The sequence below is a fragment of the Conger conger genome, chromosome 17 (genome assembly GCF_963514075.1).
Source record: "Conger conger chromosome 17, fConCon1.1, whole genome shotgun sequence".
NCBI classification, from domain to species: domain Eukaryota; kingdom Metazoa; phylum Chordata; class Actinopteri; order Anguilliformes; family Congridae; genus Conger; species Conger conger.
The window spans coordinates 4,579,234-4,607,041 of NC_083776.1; the positions used below are offsets into that span (position 1 = coordinate 4,579,234).

The 27,808-nt window shown below is 49.7% G+C and overlaps 1 protein-coding gene across 1 annotated transcript; it reads left to right on the forward strand.

The window, feature by feature from the left end:
- The first annotated feature begins 1,315 nt into the window (after nt 1–1,315).
- On the forward strand, nt 1,316–16,089 carry LOC133116594 (insulin receptor substrate 2-like). The gene is made up of 2 exons (XM_061226325.1): nt 1,316–4,637; nt 13,669–16,089. Exons 1-2 carry the CDS (start codon nt 1,517–1,519, stop codon nt 13,671–13,673), a joined length of 3,126 nt encoding a protein of 1,041 aa, XP_061082309.1. The 5' UTR covers nt 1,316–1,516; the 3' UTR covers nt 13,674–16,089.
- Nucleotides 16,090–27,808: the final 11,719 nt, after the last annotated feature.

Below are 27,808 nucleotides of genomic sequence, written 5' to 3' on the forward strand. Positions count from 1 at the left end.
CAGAAAACCAGCCAACGGATCCTTATAAAGCAAATTGGATATAGTATAGCAAACGCTAGGGGCACTCGTGTCGTGCAACGGATCTTTCCAAAATAGAAATCCTTACGAATTATGTAACAAGTAATATGCGTGGTGGCTCCTCTGCTGCTGTTTACAGTTCTACAGTTAAACGAGCTCGCGTGTAAAATAAAGCAGCGATGTGCAAATAAAGCAGTGTGTATGTGTGTGTGTGTACTTTCTAAATATGCAAATGTATGGATATAGGGCTAGAGTGTATACTTCACTGCGCAACGCGAATACAAATTCAGTACTGCGACACTGTTGCGTTTCCTACACAGCACCGCACTGTTGGACTTGTTTACATCCAGCAGCCCAAGCGCGTGTGCGTGTGTGTGATGATCTGTGTGCCAAAAGAAACGAAAAGTGTCCACTATTAGAAGGCTAAAGAATAGAAAAGATGATAAGAGCACTGTAAATCGTCACTACAGACCACTATTGTTTTTTAACAAACATGAACATTACGGGATTATTCGTGAGTTTTGCAATGAGTTACTTAAGGTGCTAAATGTGAAACTAGGTTTTCGTAACTTTTGTTTTCGCTTGGGGCTGAATAGGCTTACAGGAAAACAGATTACTCCTCATGCCTGTGACCAGAATAACAACCGTCATATGCCGAATTAATGTGCTTGGGGAAAAAATAGCCTATATGAGCAAAACAAGTTATTCAAAATGTGTACGTGCTATAGCAACATCGCTGATGGCGCGCACTGACTTGAAAAATAAGATTCACCACTATGCCATTTCGCAGGTCTGCACAAACAGGATGAAAGTACATGCGCCAATGATATGACATTTTATCATGTGCTTAATATAAGAAGCCTAGCCTACTTCCATCATTTCAGAAATTAACGCATAATATATATTTTTTCCGGACGCAATGTCTAGATTGCATTAGGCATGTATACTGTCGCATTTGTGTGTTTTAAAACTTAACAGAAAACAATTTTATTTGAGCCCGGGACAATTACGACACAACACTTCAAACTGAAAACAACTTCACTGAATGAAGACCCGCGTACGTTTACTGGAGAGATTTCGAACGGCCGGCCACCAGAGGCGGGGCGAACACTGCGAAAAAGTGGGCGGATTTTTTCCCTTCTCTTAACAGGTTCACAGCGGGGTCCGTCAGTATGGTTGGACCAATGAGCCGAATGAGCACATCGGATAGGCGGATTGGCAGGTACGCCCCCCTCAAGGTTGTGCCGCCTAGAGTGAGTTTCCCCTTTTTCTTTTTTTGTAACAAACGCTGGATGTGTAGAACGTCACATGTTGTTTTTCCTCTCTTCTGTCCAGTCACTCAGTGATATGTGTTATTTACTGTTGAACTGTTGCAGATACCGAACGGCCAGCGCGCCGCTCAGAATGGAGCAGTAGGCGCTGATACGGACGGAGTTCCTTGCACTTTTAAAAACAGAACGCATAAGTTGAAGAAAAAGTGAGAGTTCAAGACGCTACAATGGCTAGTCCACCAACGACGACCGGACCTTTATTTTCCAATGCGAGCATTAATAATAATAATAAGATCGTTAAAAAATGCGGGTACCTTAAGAAACAGAAGCACGGACACAAGCGGTTTTTCGTGCTGAAGGAGCAGAGCGAGGGTTTCCCTGCCAGACTGGAGTACTACGAGAACGAAAAGAAATGGAAAAACAAGTCGGTTGCTAAAAGGGTTATAGCCCTGGACTCCTGCCTGAATATCAACAAACGGGCAGACGCGAAACACAAACACCTGATCGCCCTTTACACCAAGGACGAGTACTTCGCCGTGGCCGCTGACAACGAGCAGGAACAGGAAGACTGGTACGAAGTCCTGACTGATCTAATGAATGAGGGGAGACCGTATGACGGGTCCGCGTCTAATTCGGCGTCTTCCCTGGTGGGATTCGAGGAGGCGAACTACGGAATGATCACGCCTGCGACCGCGGTTTACAAAGAGGTATGGCAAGTAAATCTTAAATCTAAAGGACTGGGTCAGATAAAAAATCTAACCGGGGTGTACAGACTGTGCCTATCCAGCCGAACCATTAGCTTTGTGAAGCTGAACTCTGAGGTCGCAGCTGTAATTTTACAGCTTATGAATATCAGGAGATGCGGGCACTCCGACAGTTTCTTCTTCATCGAGGTGGGCAGGTCTGCTTCCACCGGACCCGGGGAGTTGTGGATGCAGGCAGATGACTCAGTGGTGGCGCAAAACATACACGAGACAATTCTGGAGGCGATGAAGGCCATGAAGGAGCTGTCGGAGTTCCGGCCGCGAAGCAAGAGCCAGTCGTCCGGCACCAACCCCATCTCCGTGCCCACGAGGCGGCACTTAAACAACCTGCCGCCCAGTCAGACCGGGCTGCTTCGGAGGTCGAGGACGGACAGCATGGCGGCGACGTCCCCGGTCAGCAAGTTCACTTCCTGTCGGATACGGACGGCCAGCGAGGGCGACAGCACGATGGCGCGCCCGCTGTCCGTGAACGAGGGCTCGGTCAGTCCCGGCGCCCACCGGAACCTTCTGAACCGGTCCAACACCGTCACCGGCAGACCCTGCCGATTGTTCGACTCTCTGCCGCTCCAGCACAGCAAATCCATGTCCATGGCGGTGTCCCACTCCCCGCCGTCCGCGGTCAGCCCCGGCCACGGCTCCGGACCCGAGGCCAACGGCCACGCCCCCAAGGCCGCCCAGCGGCCGCCCAGCGACAGCGCCTCCGTCTCTGGGTCGCCCAGCGACGGCGGCTTCGCGTCGTGCGACGACTACGCGTCCAGTCCCGGTTACGCCCGGCACCACCTCGCCAACGGGAGCCGCACGCCCGAGTCGGTGGCCGACACGCCGCCCTCCCACGACGGCGGCGACCTGTACGGCTACATGGTGATGGAGAGGCTGAGCGGCGGCCTCCGGAGCCACCGGCTGACGTGCCGCGAGGAGGCGCTGGACTCCGCCAAGGCGTACAGGAAGCGCACGTACTCGCTCAACACCCCGCCCCAGCGCAGGGCCGTCACGCAGGTGTCGTCCACGTCGCTGGACGAGTACACGCTGATGCGGGCCACGTACGCCGGCTCCCGGGCCACCTCCCCGAAAATCGCCTACCCCGAGGACTACGGCGACGTGGAGATCGGGTCTCTCAGGAGCTCGTCCAGCAACCTGGGCGACGACGGGTACATGCCCATGACGCCGGGCGCGTCCTCCATGGGCAGCAGGAGCGAAGACTACGTGCCCATGAGCCCCATGTGCGTCTCGGCGCCGAAGCAGATCATCAAGCCCCGCTCGCACCCGGAGGTGGCGACGGGGGGCGGGTCCAGGACGGACTCCCTGAGCAGCGGCTCCCTGGAGGACAGCGGCTACGTGAGGATGTGGTGCAGCTCCGGCGCCGGGGCGGAGGGGAACCTGGCCGACGGTGAGTACATGAGCATGTCGCCGGGCGAGCCCTGCGTCTCGCTCACGCCTCCGGAGTCGCTGTCCGGCTCGCCGTCCGCGGAGCCCTCCCGCTCGCCCCAGTCCTTCAACTCGCTGCCGCGCTCGTACAAGACGCAGGCGCCGCGGGGCGAGGACGCCGACCAGTACGTGATGATGAACCCGCAGGGCAGGAGGGGCCCGGCGGAGGAGCCCCGCTCCTGCGGCGCGGCGTCCCCGGGTCCCGCCGGGGCCCCGAACGGCTCGGCGGCGATGCCCGTCAGAGGGAGCCGAAAGGAGCCTCTGCTCTCCAGGCTGAGAGCCAGCCGGCCGACACGACTGTCCCTGGACTCCGTGAGGACGTTACCCAGCATGCACGAGGACCCCCTGCCCGCTGAGCCAAAGAGCCCCGGGGAGTACATCAACATAGATTTCGGGGACCCCTCCCGCGTCTCCCCGCTGTCCTCGCTGGGGTCCGCTGGCCAGCTGTCTGACTACATGAACATGACGCTGAATGTCAACGGCCTCCCCAGGCCGGGGAGTGCCACGGCCGGGCCTCTCGACGGGCGGTCCGAACTGTCAGCCGTGGGGTACGCCACGGCACCGGCCGACCCTGCGCGGCGTCTCGCTACCGCGAGTAGCGATTACGCGGAGATGGACCTTGGTGGCACCTCCCAGCGGGTGGCCTCGCGCGGCACAGAGGGTAGCCAGATGGTTAGCCCTGCCGGTGGGCCACAGAGACCCGCCATGCCGGAACAGGGCCTGTGCGGCCTGGAGGCCTTCCTGCTTCCAGCCTCCACCACGCATCCGGACTGGGGGGCCAAGGTGATCCGGGCCGACCCCCAGGGGCGCAGGCGGCACAGCTCTGAGACCTTCTCCTCCACCACCACCGTCACGCCCGTCTGCCCGTCCTTCGCCCACGACCCCAAGAGGCACGGCTCCGCCTCGGTGGAGAACGTCTCGGTCCGGAACGGCGAGGCCTCGGACCAGGAGTCCGGGAGCCCCATGTGCCGCCAGACGTCGGCCGGCTTTCAGAACGGACTCAACTACATCGCCTTAAACCTGATGGACGGGAACCTGGGCACCTGCGAGAGCCAGGCCAGACTCAAGGCCGCCAGTCACTGCAAGAGCAGCATCAACGGAATCCACGGCACTCCTTACGTCAGCCTGGGGTTCAAGGAGACGGTCACCACTGTTAAAGGTGAGTGACGTCTATGAGAGCTAGTTCTTTTCCTCCACATTGTCTGTATGGGTTTTTGGGGCTGATTGTATGCTACTTCTATGTAGGCACAGTATGTAGTACATAATATAGGCTATGCTGATAAAATAAAATATAGAAATTGATAGTTATTTCTGTAGAATTCAAGTGCACCAGATGTAAATGTTCACAAACATTTAATTGGTAGTAGTGCACTCGATGTTAATGTTAATGTTTTATGCCTTAGTGTTCATTCTACTAACTTTACCCTCGAATGTGTCTATTTTAGAGTAATCGCGGATTTATGTTATGCCCGAGACCGTTAAGGGTCCTAATACTCAAACGGAGCAGCAGAAATCTATAAGTGCAGTAGGGTCCTTCCTATTATTAAATATTTATGCGTTTGGCATTTGAGGTTGGGTTACACTAAAGCTACGTACGATCGTGGATAGGTTTGAATTGTACACCTTGCTCAGTATACTGTAATAACAGAATAATGGCACCATAAACAAAAGTATGAAATGGTCATTACAATGGTTAATACGAGGACTAGTGTTATGTAATGTGCACTAAGTATGGTTGGGTTCCAGGTTTGTGTAAGCGCTGTTTGTCATTTCAATTTGTGTGTGAACTTATTTTTGCCTTAATTGCTAGTGGCAAATCGTAAACTGTCCTGATTACGCGTCTGATGCTATGCAGTTGCACACTCGCTTATGTTGACGCTTTGGCGGAGTTATTTGAAAAAGAATCCGAGTGATACGAATCTGTTTTTAAAACTTCAGTTCAATGATAAACATGTAAACAGTGACACAGCATGATTACGTGACGTGATACTCATTTTCAAACGTTCCGTGCAGTTGGCCCTAAAATTGAATGATGAGAGTCTTGAAACTGAAGGGAAAATATATTTGCATTTGAACGATGACTGCAGAAGAAAATGCATTTTGCTCGGAATAATGCATACGGCAAGTACATAAAACAGTGACGCAGTTATCTTCGTTTAGATTTACCGATTCCACCAGCATCACATTATAGTTTTGCCTACATGTGAAAATGGTAGATACGTAGCCTATGCAGGGAGAGTCATTTTGGTGTATTACAATGATCATTCTTCGAATTTGAGATGTAGTGTTACTCTTAGCGTACGTGGCTGACAACAGTAGCTACACGGAACACTCCCCACTTACTAAACCGCAAGAAGCTGTCCAGGAAAAGAGACGATTATAGTGTCGCTAAATATAACTTGGAATCTGCAACGTATCGCTTACGGTAGCAGATGAAATTGTAGTTATAAGCTATTTCGATGCTTTTAAATGTACTTATGCACTTTAATGCTTCAAGCAGATATTTACATTGACCACGAATCGTCATTTATGTGGCGCGTGTTTGCAGTTTGTTCAACAAAAAATTTACAACAACATATTTCAACAGATTTAAAAAGCCAACGTTAACGATATTTCAATAAATCGATAGTGCTTTGCTCCTTCGCTTGTTGTCACATCTTGTTTTGGTTTTAAGAGGAAAAACATTCGGCTCAGAGGGGCGGGGCACTTTAGCCATGACTGTGCAATGGCGTGTACCAAGCCACGTACTGTAGAAAACCATTTCCATTCATTTTGCAGTGGTGCTAGACATGCTCTCTTCAAGTAATTTTTATAATGTGGGTAATAACATTACTATTACCACCACCGCTACTACCACAACTAATACTGCTAAACAACAACAACGATGATGATGATAATAATAATAATATTATTATTATTAATATTATTATTATGTGAACTGGCGTAAAGTATAGCCAACTGTTGTCATATCACTTTAGTTTCATTCATTTTTGAAAACGGTCAATCGTCAGTTGAGCACAGGTCTTCTAAATAGTCAGGACGAAAGTAGATGGCGACACAGTGATAACAGCTTAATTTTCAGTCGCATATGGAAAGTTATAATTCAGTGTGGCTGCAGCCAATACCGTCTCAGGTTGGGCTATGATGACGTGTTCTTGTTATGCTGTTTTAGTGTAAATGTTTTCCAACCTGGCCTTTACGACCTCTGGCTGCTTTCCCTGTGTTGTTTACTCCCTTTAAGGACGGAGATAACGATACTTCGTGTGCCAGATCGGGATAACGCGAAAGGCTTTGATAACGCAGAAAACATTTAGAGGCACGTGGTGTTTTTTTTCCTTCAATGAAAGCCCTGCGGGGGTGTGTGTGTGTTTGCGCAAATTCGCAGGAATTAGCTGTTGCAGGGCTAATCTGTAGAACTAGGCGTGGAATGGGTGTACACTTAAAACAAGTAGCAGCAGCAGCAGCAGCAACAGCAACAACAACAACTCGCTTGCTTTACTTTTGGTTTCGTCAGCTATTTTTCTGCAATTAGGTGCTCGGGGCACTCGCGTCTCACGCCAATTGCAGGTGTTCGTACATGTTTCCCCGAACAGTCAAAGTACATCACATATAGGATGGGACCAACGTCTGAGTCATTCTGATGTTGTTAAGAAACCGAAGGAGAGGAGGGGTTGTTTTTTCCAGCTGGCATACAGCCGTGGATACAACCCGCGAAACTCTTTAGAAAGTGCTGTATATAAAAGATAAAGCGGAAGGAGATCTCTCTCTGAGCGCATGAGCTTGTTGTTCTTTTGCGGTGGCAGGTGGCACGGCCTGCTTTAACCGTGACTATCCCCGGAATCAAACGTGTATCGCGCTCCGTTTGCCCGCTGTCCAGACACCATCCCCAGACTCTCATGTCATTGCCGACTGCTGCGCGCGGAGATCAGTCCGCTGAAAAACAAGTGAGTCAGTTGTTTATCAGTTGTCAGGTACTAGGTTTCGTGATCGGAATGCAGACCGTACCGCAAAGCCTGCTGGGAGAGGTGAAAGCCTGCTTGTTTTTCTACCTGCCGGCTCATAGCGAGCTTTCTCTCGCGCCTGCGCACACGCACACACGCAAGACAAACATAGCAAGCTTTTGAAAATTATATTATATATAAAAAGTTATCCACGCATTTTTGCAATTACTGCAAATATTGAAATGGCGCTTTGCTTTTTAACCATTTGAAAAAATAAAACGTAATATTGTCAACACGACTTCCGTCGGACTGAATTGAGTCTGAAATCATAGTAGAAGGACAGCACTACAGATCCCTGGGGTCAGAGGGTCAGAGACTCAGAGACTCAGGGGCACAGATGTGCATCTGATGCCGTCTGTGATGCAGCAAACGCTTGCGGACAGGGAAACCCGAACCCCCATCGGCCCTCTTCGGGGGGGCAGGAAAGAGCAGGCATCCGAGGACAGGGATCCAGCTGATCCCCGGTAGAGGTTGCGGGTGGGTGAAGGAAGGGTTGGGGGGCTTTGCTCATAGGCCACGGAGGGCGCCTGCAGACGTTTGTTTTTTAGGTTTGACTGCGGCCCCATCCTGGATTTGAAGAGAGCGGGAGGATGCGGGTTCGATCCTGGCACAGGCTCGCAGCCGATTGGCTGACGCGGCCAAGCTCACAAGACGATTGGCCGATTCGCTCTTGACGCCACGTCCCTGGAGGCTGCGGAACGGGACGGGGCGCGGCGCAGATCTGAGAGTTTCCGGAACGCTTTGCTCTGGACAGGCTGTTTACGACGCCGATGTAAGGCGCGTCACGGAGGAACACGGTGGTATTGGGTGTTTACGTTCGGCAACTCGCTGTGACAGGAGGCTAGACTCGCGTTTACTCGACTGTACCGGCTCCCCTGGATTCCACCGCCTCCGATTGGCTCCTTTTGTTTAAGGAATTTGGGGTATTCAGCCCGCTATTCGCTGGCGGCCCGCAGGGGGCGGAGATTGTCGCTGATAACCGTCTCCTCGAAGGCCGAAAAACAACACGAAGGTGGCGCAAATATGAAAGGAATGTGTGGTGACAGTGGACTCTGGATTATGAGTCATCAGCACTACTGACATCAGTGACTACAGACAGCTACAGACCTGAGCCAAAGAGAGGCCTCTGCGTCCTGCTAATGCAGCTACTGACCAACACTCTCACATAAGTCAGCTACTGAGCAACACTCTCACATAAGTCAGCTACTGACCAACACTCTCACATAAGTCAGCTACTGACCAACACTCTCACAGAAGTCAGCTACTGACCAACACTCTCACATAAGTCAGCTACTGACCAACACTCTCACATAAGTCAGCTACTGACCAACACTCTCACATAAGTCAGCTACTGACCAACACTCTCACATAAGTCAGCTACTGACCAACACTCTCACATAAGTCAGCTACTGACCAACACTCTCACATAAGTCAGCTACTGACCAACACTCTCAGTTGATCAGTGCATATTTGTAACCTTCATGAAAAATGACAGGCATGAAGATGACAACCTCTTGCTCTGCAACACGCACAGACGGCTATATAAACAATTTATGCAATCCCATACAAACTTTCTTCTGAAGGGGATTCTCTTTCTCAGACATACAGTAATGTGCAGAAGTCTTAGGCATCCTAGATATATATATGTTTATTTTTTTGTGTGTGTTAGTATAAAAGAACACATTTCAGATTTCATTGAATTATTTTTGAAAGAATCTTCTCTGTACAGAATGTTATACAGGTGCCTAAGACTTTTGCACAGTACTGTAGCTACTTCACTTCTTAGACGAGCCCTTTTCCCTCCACCCTCTGAAAGAACACTTTGAGATACAGGCGCCTGTTTATGTGCGTCTGTGTGTGTGTGTGTGTGTGTGTGTGTGTGTATGTGTGTGTGTATCCAGTGTAAAGTTGGTAAATAACTGGGATGTACCTGACACTGATAAACTTGGCATTACTGTGGGGAAAAATGGGATTTAATGTGTCCTGTATGGCAGAACTCGGGGTGGTGATAGGCTGATGGATGCTTGTTTGGATGAATCGGCTCTTGGTGAAAATGCAGTTCCGACAGGATGTGTGGCCACTTAAGGACACTCACTGTACATGCACAGGAAGTGTGCGCAGTATCATGATCTGCGATGGATCTTTTTGCGGCTAACGGGCCATGTCCAAATCAGAGCCCCATCTACTGCGTTCTGTAGTACACAACGTGCAGTGTGTGGAAAATATCATCCGCCTTCCAGCCGCACACGGAAGTGTGGTAAGACATTTTGCCCTTGTACAGCCCTGCTGACGTGCTGTTGTTGTTGTTGAAGGAGAACGTCAGCGAATGTGCGCTTCGTATTTAAAGTGAAGCAGCACATCCTATTGACGGGACCAAAACGGTTGTTTACTTTCTGAAAAGTATGCATTAGAATGAGTATGTACTACGTAATATATAATAATAGCGAGTATATATAATAATAAGGGCTTGCTGTAATCAGGGCCCAGTCTATGCACACTGACAGGTAAAGAACATGCAGGTTTGTCTACAGTATGTGTAGAGACGAGAGTGATATATTGGGGCAATAGTAGGGAAAGGGGGCAGGGCAGTCGTGTGTGAATGGGGTGGGGCAGTAGAGGGGTGGGGCAGTAGAAGGTAGTCAGCCACTCCATATCAGGAAGGGGTGTGTGTGTGTGTGTGTGTGTGTATCCTTGGGCCTGCCACACAGTGTAACACTAAAACTCTCGTACAGTAAGGAAACACAAACACAGAGAGAGACATAGTGAGTGAGAGAGCGAGCAAACGAGTGAGGGAGGGAGGGAGGGAGGGAGAGAGAGAGAGAGAGCGAGGGAGGGAGAGAGAGCGAGAGAGAGAGAGAAGCACCAGAGAGACAGAGAAAGAGTGAGAGAAATGGAGAGAGCATGAGGGAGAGAGACAGAGAAAGCGGGAGAGGGAGAGACAGAGAGGAAGAGTGATAGAGAGAAGTTGAGTGTAAGAGACAGAAGGAGAGAGAGATGGAAGAGAGAGAGAGAAGAGAGATGTTTACAGTGGCAGTTAAGCACTTGAGCAGATCTGACGGCTGTGTGTCTGTGCAGCCGGGCCTAAAAATAGCGCAGGAGGAATAAATAATGAAGAGAAGAGCCTCTGTGTGTGTGTGTGTGTGTGTGTGTGTGGGGCACAGGGTTCACTTCCTGCTCGGTTATAGTGGCACTGCATGTAACGGCAAATGTCTCAACTCCCGAAGCTTAAAATACACCCCCACATCGACCTATCACAGGGTGTCCCTGGAACACAGCAGGGATGGCTGCCTTCTGTCTGTCTGTCTGTCTGTCTGCCTGTCTGCCTGCCTGCCTCTGTCTCTTTCACACACGCACATACACCACACACGCACACCCCACACCACACACACACACCCCACACCACACACACACACACACACACACACACAAGTGCGCTCATATGCGCACACATACACATAGCTGATGTGCTGATGCACTTGATTTGGGGGTTGGGGGTGGAGTTTGGAGACACCCAAACACCCTTAATTCCCTCTACTTGCAGTTAGCGGTTAGCAGTTAGCAGTCTGAGGGAGTCGCTATATTTTGGGTAATAGCCGGGTGTGCCTAAAGCAGGCCACGGGGTGTGGAAATCCCGCCTCTCCACGGGTTTCGGTTCTGGTTCTGGAGCGGCCCGTGCGCTCCCATACCGAGGTGTCTCCCGATTGGCCGGGACTGGCCAGACTGCCCGTGACCTCACCGCCTTAACTCCTCCCCTCTGAACCCAGCGCCCCGTCACCTTGGCAACCAGCATGCGCTCAGGTACGCCTGTATTAGACGCACAGCCCCCCTGCCCCTCCCTGACAGCGGCAGCACGCAGGCCAGGTCTCTGTGCAAACGGCAAAGGAAGGCCATTCTGTCCAGGAAGTAGTAGCAGAGCAGTCATAACTGCCAACAGTGATGCTGTACCGGGAGGGGGGTCCTGACTGACTGGGGGCCTCAAAAAATATTAGAATGTAGGATTTTCTGGGGTCTACTGGGGTATTAGCACCCGAAGGGAGGTCTTTTCCAGAAAATCCTAGGTTGCCAAGACTCATGATAAGTCTTTGCGGTATGCGGTGGCATTTTAGAAATGCGGTTGTGCGTCACGTCGGTTCTTCTTCGGCTTGTTTACCACGGCCCGGTTGCCCACGGTAACGCGGAGAGCAACGTGCGAGTGTCGATGGTCACGGTGACGAGGCAATCGGCCGGGCGTCGCGATCGAGGGGCCGGGACGCGGAAGTGTCGGCCCGGCGACGTGATTTAGAGGCTGACCGAGGAGCGGAGCTCGGCGAATCCCGCACGGGGCGCGCGGAGACCAGCGGAGACCAGCGGAGACCAGCGGAGCGGGAGGGAGGGAGGGGGGCAGAGCGGCACTGTGGGATAGCGAGCGCGCGCGGCGAGGTTCAGCGGGTTCTTCCGCGAAGCGCCGGCTCCGTGCGGGGGCGGAGCCTGCGGCTCACACGCTGAGCTCAGCAGATTACAGCGCGCTGCGTGTGTGTGTGTGTGTGTGTGTGTGTGTGTGTGTGTGTGTGTGTGTGAGTGTGTGTGAGTGAGTGTGTGTGAGTGTGTGTGAGTGTGAGTGTGAGTGTGTGTTACTGTGAGTGTGTGTGATACTGTGTGTGTGTGCGTGTGCGTGTGAGTGTGAGTGTGAGTGTGAGTGTGAGTGTGTGTTACTGTGAGTGTGTGTGATACTGTGTGTGTGTGTGTGTGTGTGTGTGTTAGTATGTGAGTGTGTGAGTGTGTGAGTGTGTGTGTGCGTGTGCGAGTGTGTGTGTGTGTGGGGGGGGGGGGGGGGGGGGGGGGATTCATCCGGGGGGAGGAGGAGAGTGGGGGGGGGGGTCATTAAGACTAATGGCTTCAAAGGTCACTCCGGTCTGCTAATTTCCCTGCGCCGTACACACACTTACACGAGCACAGGTAGCCTTCGCCTGGGTGACATCCTTCCTGTTTGGGCTCTGAAAGAACAGTAGCCGTGAAAAGCCTTCTCGGACAGCCTGGGGGAGACCAGAGCTTAGCGCGACTTTGTTTTAGAGGCCTTCTGCTCCGCTGTGGTTCTTCTCCCAACCAGTGAAATGCATTCGCTGCACTGCACTTGGAGCCAGAGAGGAATAATGCTTTTTAATAGGAAAATACGCCAGTGTTTTTGGAAAGCAAAGGTCTTAAATTTGCATATTTGTGGAGCGAGGAGCTGGGTTTGGCCCTTTGAAAAATTGGTTCCCGTTGAGTTTAAAAGAGCGAGCCAGAGAAGCCAGCAGCAGCTAGCTTTACTGTGTGTGTGTGTCTGCGGCGTGAACTTCCACTACAAACAGGCCCCTATGCAAATCAGATGTGCCACGTCTCTCTGGAGTTTGCACGAGTGTCTCGAAAGGTGTCAGATTTTTTTTTGTGCAAGCAGAAACAGCTCTTAAAACAGACCGTCATTGTTAGTGCACGCGCACGTGTGTGTGTGTGTGTGTGAAACTCTGATATTTGCGATTACAATAAAAAGGTGGTGACTCTTATCACACGTTCTGAGTGTAGGTGTGTGTGAGAATACACTTTCAGTGACACACCGTTCCCCAGAGCACAACACCACACACCCTCCTCTGTTCCCATGGGAACCAGGTGAGATGCTGACACACGCGTACGGGCGGGGAACGCCATCTTCATTTCCTCTCCCTGAAAGCCAAACGTAACAACCAATCAGCTGCAGGGGCTCACAGGAAGAGGGAGGAGTTATAACGTTTAAAGAGTTTACTGCTGAACTGAAGTCCACTTTTTTTTTTTTACATTTATATGACTGTTGAACGCTTTTGTTGATAATGCTCTGACCAGCATACCACAGCAAATTCCTATCACATGTAAATGTATATGGCTTGATATCGTGGTTGATTTGATTTCAATTCTGAAGGATTCTTGGGCTTTCATTGGTTGCCATGGCAGCCGGCCAATGTCAAAATGGCGGCCTCTGCTCTGTTTATATTCAATGCCTGAGCTCTGTTTCTGTGACCCCAGAGTGTGTTGTGTTGGGGGTAAAGCTCACCAGCTCTGCTCTCTCTCTCTCTCTCTCTCTCTCTCTCTCTCTCTCTCTCTCTCTCTCTCTCTCTCTCTCTCTCTCTCTCTCTCTCTCTCGCTCTCTCTCGCTCTCTCTCTCTCTCTCTCTCTCTCTCTCTCTCTGTGCTCCTCCCCCAGATTAAAGGGCAGCCCGGATTGGACCGCGTTCGCCTGCGTGCGGTCGCTCGGTCGTCCCTGAGAGGAGGGGAAGTGCAGGCAGCGGGATCCAGTGCGGCTGCAGACGTCCTGGGCCACACTTCCAAGACCCGACCAGCCCCGCCCCGCCCCGCCCCACCGCCTCCAATCAGGAATCACAGCGCTGTTTCACTCTGTATGTCCGCAATCACACAGCTGTTCCGTGTAGATGAACGCTGGTAGAACCTTATGTTCCGTGTAGATGACCACAGGTAGAACCGTATGTTCAGTGTAGATGACCACAGGTAGAACCGTATGTTCAGTGTAGATGACCACAGGTAGAACCGTATGTTCAGTGTAGATGACCACAGGTAGAACCGTATGTTCAGTGTAGATGACCACAGGTAGAACCGTATGTTCAGTGTCGATGACCACAGGTAGAACCGTATGTTCAGTGTCGATGAACGCAGGTAGAACTGTGTGCATCTTTTGTTATTTTTTTTGTAGTTCCGCACTTGCTTTGTTTGGGCTCTGGGCTGCAAGTGGCCAGTTAAACCTCATTCATAAACCTGTGATACAGTCTGCTGCTTATCGGTCATACAGGTGACGTACGAGTGCACACACGCACACGCATGCACACACACACACACACACGCATGCACACACGCACACACACACACACACACACACACACACACACACACACACACACACACACACACACACACAAGGTATACGTCTACGTGTCCTTCTGTGGGTGGAATTACAGAATACCTGTCGTTGCTTTAAGCCCTACCTCAGAGGAAACGCCAGGTTGTTAACATGCAAACTCCACATGTAAATTATTCCCGAAATATTCAAAGTTGAATGTGTCATATTACCAATCCAAAAGCCTTACTAACTTTTTATCATGGAATATTTCTACTAAAGATGCTTGGTTTGGACCTACACATGCAGGATATCACAGACGAACCGTACGTCATGAATGTTTCTCAGTGATGTGTGAACCCTAGGTCACTTTCCTCACGGACAACTTCAGAAGTTGAGCTTGTACTATATTTAAGATTTCTTTCAAATATTTATTTTGATATGATTATTAATTATTACACGGAAGGTAACGAGGAAGACATTCATTACTAGATAAAAATTTAATATTTATATAAATATATATATATATACATATTCATATGCAAAGGAGACTCTTAAGAGGCAAGGCAGATCCGGGACGCAAGAAAGGAATGGAGATTCCCGATGTGTCCCGATGGCGCCTCTTCACCGGTGTTCAGATGAAGCACCGGCATTCAAATCTATGGCACGTTGATACACTTTAACCTTTGACCTCAGTCACCCATAATCCTCTCCGGTGACTCCCCTGCACTCACGGCCAGCGCCGGTCCCTGCATCCCCCCCTCCCCCACTGTGACCGTTGAGCCACTCTCCTCTGCGATTGGCTGGAAAGGGCGCTCCGGCGAATGGGGTGGAGCGGTGAAACTCACCGGTGCTGCTTTCAGGGATGTTCGGGGACTTTCACCGCGGGGAGACTGGGACTCACTCATCTGCACACCGTGGCATGGTCTTGCACAACACCCGGATCACACAGAAGACAGGTCTGAATGTAGAGTCAGCGTTCACCACTGGAGATGAACGGGGGAAAAAGAGGGAAAACGAGGGAGAACGACACGTAAATCGGCGGAAAGAATGAGTCTGATCTCACTTCGCTCAAACAATGCCCAATGTTGTAAATAGTGTACAAAGACAGAGTCTACAGACGAAACGAGTTGACGTTTTTTTTTGTTTTATCATCTAAACTATCATTTATAACATGTCATTTTCTGCAAATATGCATCCCCCCCCCCCCTCCCCAGATCAGCTGAAGCGCTAAGAAAGGCCTGTCTGCTTAGTGCAGGTTTTGGGCCAGGAGGAGACTTGGTGCAGTCTGATGGAATGCCACTAAAAAAAACTTTCTCACAATGTTGTAAAAAATTTAAAGAAAAAAAAATCCAATACTTGATAAGAGTAAATCTTACTACATAGGTACAATTCACCAACAGCATATGCAATATTTACATGAAAACCTAGTTTACAGAACGGAACCAAATGTTATAAATATTGTATTTTGCTGATTGTTTTCTTTCTGCCAGTTATTGGACAGTTCTTCTGTTCCCCCCCGTCCTCTTCCTTTCCCCAATCGGTTGATCTGATCAGTGTATTCTTCCCGAGTCTGTATCTATTATTTCTAAATATCAAAGGGTTAAATACAAGGCCTGACTGATCTGGCTGTGTCTTCCATTGTCTATACTTCATATACTGTTAACTGTGATCCTATATAAAGCTGATAATTTAAACTAGCGTAGTAAAGTATTGCTTTTTGTCTGTACTGATTATGGATAGCACATGCAATAAAAGATTATTTAAGAAAGCACATTTTCCTGCGTTGTGTTTTTCTTTAAAAAAATCACTGTTCACAGAATGTTCACACACATTTCGAAATGTCGCTTTGACCTAAATGTACATTCGATAGTTGCTCTGGGCTGGGCAGACGTGCCCAAAGTCAAGAGTAGAAGCAAGACCGTTTTTAAAATGGCGCTTGGTGGTTAAGGAGCTGAATATAAGATGGGAAGGGTATGGTGTCCGTTTCCAAGTTGGGCACTGCCATTATATAACTGTTCTTGGTAAACACTGTAACCTGAACAGTCTAAATATCCACCTCGCTAAGTGAACAAATATGTGAAATGTACAAAAACAAAAAAGTGAATTCATATCTTTTTGGTTGTCCATTTTGTCCAGCGGCGACCGGTCGCATGGCAGGAGGAGTGTCCCGTTCGCTGTCTTTAAGAACAGAGATCTGAGACCACGCTCCAGGAAACGGGATGCTTCCGGAAATCTGTGCGGGTATTAAGTTACACCAGCGCTTATGGTCTTTCCCCAGAGAATAAACAGAGGAAGGAGGAGGTGTTATTTGATATTTTTATGACATATACACTCACTGAGCACTTTATTAGGTATTTATTTCTTAGCTCATTGACGCGTTGTGTGTTCAGAGGTGCTCTTCTGCACACCACTGTTGTAATGTGTGGTTATTTGCGTTACGGTCACCTTCCTGTCAGCTCTGACCAGTCTGGCCCTTCTCCTCTGACCTCTCATTCACAGTGCGACTTTTTGCCCGCAGAACTGCTGCTGTTTTTTGTTTTTCGCAACCGTTCTCTGCAAACTCGAGAGACGGTAGTGTGTGAAAATCATCAGAAGTCTGCAGTTTTTGAGATACTCAAACCACCTTGTCTGGCACCAACAGTCATTCCACGGTCAAAATCACACAGTTCACATTTCTTCCCCATTCTGAAATTTGGCCTGGAAAACAGCTGAACCCTCTTGACCATTTGTTTTTATGAATTTATTTGCTGCCCCATGATTGGCTGACTACATATTTCCATTACAAACAGGTGTACAGGTTGCCTAATAAAGTGCTCACTGAGTGTACATACTGAGTGATGAGTAATGAGGCATTATTGACAGGCAGGACACATTGGTGCCATTGTGGGGATCGTCCGGGATAGAGGGGGGTTCTCCCAGGGGAGACAGGGAAAACTGCTCATTGAGTTTATCCAGCAGGGAGCAGGTGGCTTAAAGCTGCTCTTCAGGGAGGTGAAGGGTTTTTGGGGGTTGGGAGGGGATTGGGGTTCCCAGGGGCGAGAGAACAACTGCGCTCCCCCCAAACTCACAGATGGCAAGAATGATGTCATCGCCCAGAACAGATCTGAGTGTGACAGAGGTGTGAAAGACAGCCCCTGGTGGGCCTCTGATCTTCAGCAACCCGATACACTGCTGCTCTCCTGCTGCTCTCCTGCTACACTGCTGCTCTCCTGCTGCTCTCCTGCTCTCCTGCTGCTCTCCTGCTACACTGCTGCTCTCCTGCTACACTGCTGCTCTCCTGCTGCTCTCCTGCTACACTGCTGCTCTCCTGCTGCTCTCCTGCTACACTGCTGCTCTCCTGCTGCTCTCCTGCTACACTGCTGCTCTCCTGCTGCTCTCCTGCTACACTGCTGCTCTCTTGCTGCTCTCCTGCTACACTGCTGCTCTCCTGCTGCTCTCCTGCTACACTGCTGCTCTCCTGCTGCTCTCCTGCTGCACTGCTGCTCTCCTGCTGCTCTCCTGCTACACTGCTGCTCTCTTGCTGCTCTCCTGCTACACTGCTGCTCTCCTGCTGCTCTCCTGCTACACTGCTGCTCTCCTGCTGCTCTCCTGCTACACTGCTGCTACACTGCTGCTCTCCTGCTGCACTGCTGCTCTCCTGCTGCTCTCCTGCTGCACTGCTGCTCTCCTGCTGCTCTCCTGCTGCACTGCTGTCCTGCTGCTACACTCCTGCTCTGTACACCTGCCAGTGCCAATTCATGGCGACAACCCAAAGCCTACACAGTGCTTATTTTGCATACTTATGACTGTTTTTACATTTGTTGAGGAAGTCACCTGACTGGATTTAATTCCTCAGTGAGATTGTTCAGGAGGTCACATTTTCTTACACATCGAACTGACAGCTGACCTAGCTAGTTTGCTCGCTTGCTTTCAAGATTCCTATTTTTCTCTATGCAAAGGTTCTTCCTGAATATTCAGGAAAATATCCATACATGATGATTTTTCTGTGTTAGAAATGCAAGTCCATTTCCACGGACGTCCACTGAAATGTGCCAGGCCCGTCAGTGTCTGAGCCGATTGAGAGAGGCAGTGCAGCTAACGCAGAGGAATCTTATTTACAGTCTCACAGACGGGATTATGCAATACTGTGAGCCGAGGCACTGGAACAAATCGAGGAAAAAACACATCCAAAACCTGTTTGTGCACCTATCGGGAACTGCTGTGACAGAACGGTACATTCAATGTTACGTATATGTTCCACTGTTTTTTTAAATTCAACATCAGATATGCTTGTGACAAATCAAAAAGTGAACTTTGTAAAAATGGCGTTTCAGCTTCAGGCAAAAAACGCTAATTCGGCTCTTCTCATTTTCATCTTTCTGCACCTGCGACCTCAACTTTGCAACAGTTGCCAAGTGAACTGCTTTTCATAAACCCATCTGCCGCATAAATTAAGAACAGAAAGAACCATGGAAAAATAGTTTCAACTCAAGAAGGATGCATAACATTTGTTTATTAAAATCTTATTACGGATTTTGTATGTCTCATTTTTTCTATACAGGTTAATTGCATTTCTTTAAGGATTTGGAGTCACTGTGTGACCTTGCAACAAGAAGTGTGGCAGAGAGACATCCACACAGACAGACAGAGACAGACAGACATCCACACAGACAGACAGAGACAGACAGACATCCACACAGACAGACAGAGACAGACAGACAGACATCCACACAGACAGACAGAGACAGACAGACATCCACACAAACAGACAGAGGACAGACAGACAGACATCCACACAGACAGACAGACACAGACAGACAGACATCCACACAGACAGACACACAGACAGACATACACACAGACACAGAGAGAGACATCCACACAGACAGACAGACAGACAGACATCCACACAGACAGAGACAGACAGACATACACACAGACAGACACACAGACAGACATACACACAGACAGACAGAGACAGACAGACAGACAGACATCCACACAGACAGACAGAGACAGACAGACATCCACACAGACAGACACACAGACAGACATACACACAGACACACAGAGAGACATCCACACAGAAAGACATACACACAGACAGACAGAGACAGACAGACAGACAGACAGACAGACATCCACACAGACAGAGACAGACAGACATCCACACAGACAGACAGAGACAGACAGACATCCACACAGACAGACACACAGACAGACATACACACAGACACACAGAGAGACATCCACACAGACAGACATACACACAGACAGACAGAGACAGACAGACAGACAGACAGACAGACAGACAGACAGACATCCACACAGACAGAGACAGACAGACATCCACACAGACAGACAGAGACAGACAGACATCCACACAGACAGACACACAGACAGACAGACACACAGACACATTGATTGCTTCCGGAGCTTCCCCCCAGCGAAGCCAGCAGCTCCCCCCGAGCAGCTCGACACTTCCGAAACCCAGCAGAGCTGGATACTCGGAGCTTCCGATTGGCCGACCTCCACGCCTCATAACCTCTTCCTGTACCTCACACCACCCCCCGCCCTCCACCCCGCTCCCCCTCCCCCCGCTCCCCCTCTGTCCCTTTCATCCCGGCCTTCAGGAAACAGATCCTTGTGCAAATAAGCCACTTCCTCTCTCTGCTGCGCCGTGAGGCCAGGACTGAGGCCCAGGACCTGGGGCCTGGCGAACGGGGCCGGAGCCTCCTCCCGTGCCCTCGGGGCGTGCAGGGAGGAGGGCGGGCGGCGTTAGCACAGCAGCATTAGCGGGTCGTAGCACGGCGGTAGCGTAGCGGCATTAGCAGGTCGTAGCACAGTGTTAGCGTAGTGGTGTTAGCGGGTCGTAGCATGGCGGTAGCGTAGCGGCGTTAGCGGGTCTTAGCACGGTATTAGTGGGTCATAGCGCTGCTACGCTAAGGCCGCTATGCTAGCGCTGCTACGCTAACGCTGCTATGCTAATGCCGTTCATGTGGACTGTGCAGCGAGGCGGTTACGCATTCACACAAGCTCTGCATTTCCTGCCCATTCACAAAAACAGACCACGCTGTAAACACCATCCCCCGTTAACCATGTGACTGCACGGCAGAGAGAGAGTGTGTGTGTGTGTGTGTGTGAGAATGTGTGTATTTATGTGAAAGTGTGTGTGTAAGTGCATGTGTGTGTGTGTGTGTGTGTGAGAGAGAGTGTGTTTATTTGTGTGTGTAAGTGCATGTGCATGTGTGTGTGTGTGTGTGTATTTGTGTGTAAGTGTGTGTGTATGTGTAAGTGCATGTGTGTGTGTGTGTGTGTGTGTGTGTATTTGCGTGTGTAAGTGCATGTGCGTGTGTGTGTGTGTGTGTATTTGTGTGTAAGCGTGTGCGTGTGTAAGTGCATGTGTGTGTGTGTCTGCATGTGTGTCTCTGCACACAGACAGCAGTTCATTCTCTGCTGTTTCCACCAATGAAAATTCTGAAAATTTTAAATGAACATGCCAAGAGACAAGTGACAAAAAAAAAAAATATATATATTTCAGTTGCTGCAAATGTGAAATCAATGCCAGACGGGAGTTAGACTAGTTTATATGCAAAACTACAGTACTACAGGGCTGGAGAACGGCTTCCCCTTTACTGTCAGAGAGGAGACATTATGTCAGGATAGATAATCCCATCACTCAGCCAATCCAGGAAGAGCTGGTGCGATAGGGGCACAGTGCACAGGAAGCTGTGTGGATGTATTTCATAAAACAGGAAGTTGGGCTTTTCCGACTCGCACTCCCCGGTTCTCTCTGTTCTGGGGCTAGAACTGGACCAAACAGACCCTAAAGCTACGCCAGACAGGGCAGACAGATTAAACAAATACTCTGTTGTACGCTGAGACTACAGGCCTGCGTATATCCTGGTGAAACTGAAAGTTTTCTACTGTTGACGGACACAAGAGTCTCTTTTTCTTTGGCAAGCGCCACGTAACGTCCACGCACAATGCCGTTACCAAGAGTTTGACTGACAGATGAGAGTCAAGTGATGACAAATCGTTGTGTTTATTTGTAGTTCGTTATACACACTTTAGCACTTTTGAGGAAGTTGATTTATTTAACGCTCCACGGCTTCTCCTGCTGTGAGAGCATGTGCAGTTATTAGTGAGAATCGGGAGGTGTTTTTAATGTGCTCACCTCAGCCGGGGTGTTGCCTGGGGGGCTGGGCGGGGGTGGGGGCCTCAGGGGGAAGAGCACGTGTGTGTGTGTGCGTGTGTGTGTGTATGTGTGTGTGTGCATGCATGTAAGTGTGTACGCGTGTAAGTGTATGTGTGTAAGTGTGTGTGTGTGTGTGCATGTGTGTGTGTGTGTGTGTGCGTGCCCGTGTGCATGTGTGCGTGCCCGTGTGCATGTGTGCGTGTGTGTATGTGTGTAAGTGTGTGTGTGCATGCATGTAAGTGTATGTGTGTAAATGTGTGTGTATGTGTGCGTGCGTGCCCATGTGCATGCGTGCGTATGTGTGTAAGTATGTGTGTGCATGCATGTGTGCGTGCGTGCATGCGTGTGTGCATGTGCATGCATGCGCGTGTGTATAAGCGTGTGTGTGTGTGTGTGTGTGTGTAAGTGTGTGTGTCTCTGCGCACAGACAGCAGGCAGCCTCTCTGAACCCAGAGCACCCTGGCTGAGTCCCAGCTCAGATGACTTGGTGAAGGGGCAGGACACCCAATCGCACGTCTTCATAGCGGTCAGGAAGTGCACTTCCGCCCAGCCTGGCCACACACACACACTCCCACTTCTCCATTTCTGCCTTGTAATCCCCCCCACCCGTTTACTCTCTCTCTCTGTCCCCTGCGGACTTGTCTGGACACCGTCCACCCGTGACGCACTCCACCGTGTTTCACAGGTGCCACCTGGACACAGGTACGCGCATGGCGCTCCTCAGGGCTCTGCAGCTACCTGCCCGCGGCCCTGTGTACAGGGTTACCACGGCGACAGGACCGCCAGTCGGAAAACAAACTGACCCGGAGTCCTGCAGGCGGGTCACGTGATGCAATTTAAGCCAATGGCGCATAAAAAAAGATCAGAATGTCACCAGAGCCTGATTACATCCAATAACTCATCGGCTCCTAACGCAAGTGAGCAACAGCCGTGAGCACTTCTTTCTCAGCTGAACGGACCTTTGGTGAATAGAGAATTAACCCTACATACATTAAGCGTGCAGCTAATTTATCTCTTTGTGCATCTCTTGGTTTTTATTTTTTTTTAAAGGCAGCTTGAAAAATAATTTCTGATTGTTTGAATGAACAAAACAAAACGAAACAAAACAAAAAAAAACAAAAAAAAAAACATTTGGATGCAACATTGTTTGATTGTTTGAGTTTGATTCGTAAGCGTGGCCAACGCTTTTGCAGCCTTGAGCAAGGAACTTGATTCCAAATGCATCACTACATGTCCAGCTGTACAAAATCGATTGTATGTAAAAAAAGAAAAAAATTTATTAAATATATCCGTGCAAGAGCATCTGCTAAATGCCTAAATGTAATGTAATGTAATGTTTGAAAAGGCTACAAAAGAGTATAAAGAACAGGCCATGCAGTAACTGATACCGGAACAGCGGCGACCAGGGAGGTATAAAGAGCTGGCTGTGCTGTTCCTCCGCCCGCGTTTCAGAGCGAGCGTGCTGCAACCACAAGTTTACATACTGCACGGTCCTGGCAGGGGCCCAAATCGTGAGAACAGGACCGTTCTGAAGAGTACGGTCACAGTACCTGAGAGTTCAGTCTGAGGCCAGGCGACAGGCGAGAATTCAAGAGCAACTGCTAAATCAACAGACAGCAAGGACTTAGCTGAGTGCTCGATATTTTCTGAAAATGGCACAGGTTTTTGTTTTAGGACCAGCACCATGATGCTAGATTCAGCTAATTAAATGATAAATGGCTGTCATTTACATAGCACCTTTAGCCAAAGCGCTGCACAATTGATGCTTCTCATTCACCCATTCATACACACACTCACACAACCAACGGCAATTGGCTGCCATGGAAGGCACCAACCAGCTCCTCAGGAGCATTTAGGGGGGTCTTGCTCAGGGACACTTCCACACACCCAGGGCGGGATCGAACCGGCAACCCTCTGACTGCCACACGACTGCTCTTATGGCCTGAGCTAATGTCGCCCCATAATGAACTAATTATGTTCTTCCATGGAGACTTTGGTGAGGTAGCTGTCGTGCTGGGCAGTAGTGTATGTCTGCACTGGGACAATGCACGTGGCGTGTGGGTAAACTGGGACTATTTTCCGTATTTTCTCTTTAGCGGACTGATAGACAATCATAGTTTCAACATGCTTTCTTTGGGCCTACAGCGTCCACTGGGACAACATTGTATTTTTCACAGGAACTTGCAGAGTTTGTTCTACAAACTAGTTAGATTCCCTTGATATGCATACATTCCCCACGCCCTCCCACACACACACACACTGCCTTTCCCGCCCCAGGTTTCTGCTTTGGACTAACGTTACCCCCTAAATCCAAAGATGAACCCCTCAGGGGTGCAGGTAGTCCAAGTTAATTAGCGTTGGCCCTTCTGATTGGACCTGGCGAACGTCGGCATAGAAACAGAACAGAATGTGCAGAAACGGGGGTACTACAGCAACAAAAAAACAAAAGCAGGAGAGGAACGTGCCCGTAGGCCGAGGAACACGCTGTTCTGGCTGTTTCCTGAAATGAACCGCATGGAGGAGTGTGTGTGTGTGTGTGTGTGTGTGTGCATACGTGTCCCGCGCGCCCTGCTGATTAATGTAAAGCGGGGACAAGCCCAGCTGACCAGCTCTGCGTAACTTCCAACAAATCATTGCTCGGAACTGGCGACAGGTGGAAAACCACTCAGCCCATGTAATTACGTTTTAAGGATAACAGGGGTACGTTTAAGGACACGCTAGCCGTTTTTTTTTGGCGGCACGATACGTTAAAGATTTCGGACCTGCCGACAAGAGCTTGTTATGCAAGTGCTCAAACCGCCCAGCATTAAACCACATCCAGACCGGCTGGTTGGAGAGCTCGGTTGCTGATCTGGGTCATGTGGTTCATGACCTTAGAGGCAAGCGCAGGAACAATCAAGAGAACAGAGACCTTCCCAGCAGGAACTCACAGGGAGTTTACGATCTTTTATACTGACAGGACCGACCCCATTTACACTGCTTTACAATAACCATGACTGACTGACTGACTGACAACTGGCACAGGAAGAGTTCTTCACACCCCGACTGATCAAGGTCTATTAAGGAAATGTATGAACTTTATGCAACCGTACGCTTGTCTGCAGCGCACCTATCCTACCGTATGACGCGGAAGCACCCAAGCGGAAGGGGATCCAAATGTATTCATTTCATTTTGTAACTAGGATTTTGTAACACTCTTTCCATTCCAGACAGAAATCCAGCAAACCATCAAAACATATTAAAAATGTTATTTTTTTTACATTTTTTAAATCAAAACAACAAAAACTGGAGCTGCACATCTAGCCAGCGTGCGTAGAGTCTGGGCCCGATCCTCAGAGAACTGAGCGAAGGGGACAGTCCACAGGAGCACTGAGGACAGGCACATGCGCATGGCTTGTTGATTTTCCCTCCATAAATGCATTTATATTCCACGAATACTGAAAAATAAGCGAGAGCTTTCGGTGCTGTGAGAAGCAGCTCCCTGGTGTAACATCCAGTTATGACCAGCGTGAATTGACCAGCCGTTTCAAAACATGAACTTGAGCTGGTAAAACCAGGTCCAGTATGGAGCTGGTCTGAACTGGTCAACCAGCTACAAGCTTCGGTTGTTTTTTTTCAGCAGGGTTGGCTGGATAAGGGCATCTGCTAAATGCCTGTAATGTAATGTAATGTAATGTATTGTAATGTGATGTAATGGAGATACACAGGACAGGGCCAGTTAAGGTGGAAATATGAGTCCGATTACTTTCGGCACGGCCCTTTGCGTGGCGAGTTACTGTAGATCCCCTACGTACCGACCCGCTAAACATCTGCGACGGCCCCCACGACTGACACGCTGCCCCCTAGGGGACGAAGGGAGAACTGCAGCTCTCGGACAGAGCAGAGCAGGCAGTCCGTCACCAGCCGATGTCCGGTGCAGCACGGTCCGGCGCGCGCCACATCCCGAACGACCGCGCCGCGAACTCACACGCAGCGGGAACACCGATGACTCTGCGGGAGAGAGGGGGGAGGAACGGCTCTGTCCCAGACACTGCAGGTCCCCAGAGCCAGCTTTCATCCTCAGTAGTGTCGCGCAGGGGTCGCGCCGTCCAGCAGGAGAACTGCCGTGGCTGGCTGATAGAACCCATAATGCCATGCTTGGCCAGAGAGAGAGAGAGAGAGAGAGAGAGGGAGAGGGAGAGAGAGAGAGAGAGAGAGAGAGAGAGAGAGAGAGAGAGAGAGAGAGAGAGAGAGAGAGAGGAGAGAGAGAGAGAGAGAGAGAGAGAGAGAGAGAGAGAGAGAGAGAGAGCGAGAGAGAGCGAGAGATACTGGATAAGCATACATATTATGAATAAAAAAAATCTATATATAAAAACACCAATAAAGTAATTTCGGTTTGTGTGGCCGGCCACGATGGTCAGTGTACACTACGAGACCAAAATCTGGAATCTGGAATTCTGTGGGAGTTGTCCAAATCCGACGCATGCAAACTGCGTCTGGTGGCAGCCACGGTCAGATTCCGACAGAGTGTAAAGATTCCGGCGTGTGTCTCACACGTCTCTTAGCAACCCCCCTTCCTGACATCCCATAATAAGCGCGCAGGAAGAGACAGGAGACCCCCTGTTGTCGGCCAGGTCGTCAGGTTGATTGGAACAGCGAGTGAAACAGCGATGGAGGAGAAACGCGATCTCAGAATAAATGCGGCTCATTCTCCGCACTCGGGCCTGCTCAGAATCCTGTGGTTTGAGTAAAAGAGGGCAATCTGCATGTGGAGACCAAATGATCTGAGGGGTCTCGTCAGGCCCAGTATGAAGGTACGGTAAAAAAAAACCCCACGTCCTAATATGCACGCCAAGCTCACAGGACACTACAGAAGATGAGCCAGGAGCAAGAAAAGGGGCAGAGGCGGCTTGTAGCGTAGTGGTTAATGTACATGACTGGGACACGCAAGATTGGTGGTTCTAATCCCAGTGTGGCCACAATAAGGTCCGTGCAGCCGTTGGGCCCTTGAGCAAGGCCCTTAACCCTACATTGCTCCAGGGGAGGATTGTCTCCTGCTTAGTCTAATAAATGGTACATTGCTCTGGATAAGAGCGTCTGCCGAATGGCATTAATGTAATGTAATGTAATGTAATGAGAAAAGGAAAATGAGCAGAAAACTAAGGGATTGGCACGAGCCCTTTGTCTGAGTGCAGTCTCATCACCTGTCTGTCTGAGTGCAGTCTCATCACCTGTCTGTATGAGTGCAGTCTCATCACCTATCTGTATTTTCCTCCAAACGAGCCCTCAATCCCCCTCCGCCCCCCAATACAAATGCACACAAATGCATACACAAGCGCACACATACAAAATGGCAGCCTGTAGTCTTGACGCCTGCCCCAAAACACAGCACACTACGGTTTGTGGCGCTGTGTTGATAAATGATGGATAAATCTCAGACACAGTTTCTCTATTATGTTACATTTCATGTAGCAGACGCTTATATCCAAAGCGACATACACAAAAGTGCATATCAAGGTCATAGAACAAGCTGCAGAAAAGGGTGGATAAAGAATCAGTTGTCCAGTTGCACAGCCATGAACATTTTGTCCCGTAACACATGGCTACACTACCACTCAGTTAAAATAATGGGTGTGGTCAAAATCTAGTGTTCAAAATCTTGCACAGAAATCTTCAACCGGGAGACCGGTGTCAAAGGTCTATACTAGTCCCAGGCCCAGATTCTCCTGTTAATAACATCTGGCACATTCCATGTTTTTCTGCGTCTTTCACGCAAAAACAGATTTGCACTCCTCCGTTGTTACATACACCCAAACAAACGTGTCCTTCCGTCCGCAGTACGGGGGGAGGAGATGAGTGGAGGAAAGGAGGATCGGGAAGCACCCACACACCCCCGACCCTGCCCCCAGAGGTCAGGATTCCCTTTAGCTGCAGCTTCGAATTGGTGGACCTCATGACAGGACGAAATCAGTGTGAGTGTGCGTGTGCGAGTGCGAGTGTGTGTATGTGTGTGTGTGTGTGCGTGAGTGAGTGAGTGTGTGTGTGTGTGTGTGTGAGTGTGTGTATGAGTGTCTGTGTGTCGTGAGTGAGTGCGTGTGCGTGTGGTGTTTTAGTAGTCAAAGGCTCTGACTGCATAACAGCCTGAGGGGTGCCCTTGGCCATTGTTTACGCAGTGAATATGAATAAGCAGCAAAGGTTAAAGTGCCTACAGGAGAGGTCAAAGGTCAAGAACCCTGCCGGAGCAAGGGGTCAGGTCCGTCTGCCTGGTTGACTGAATTTTTAAAGCTGTGGGCGGAGCCTTTAGTTAAATTTACGATTTGGGCATCTGGAGAAACA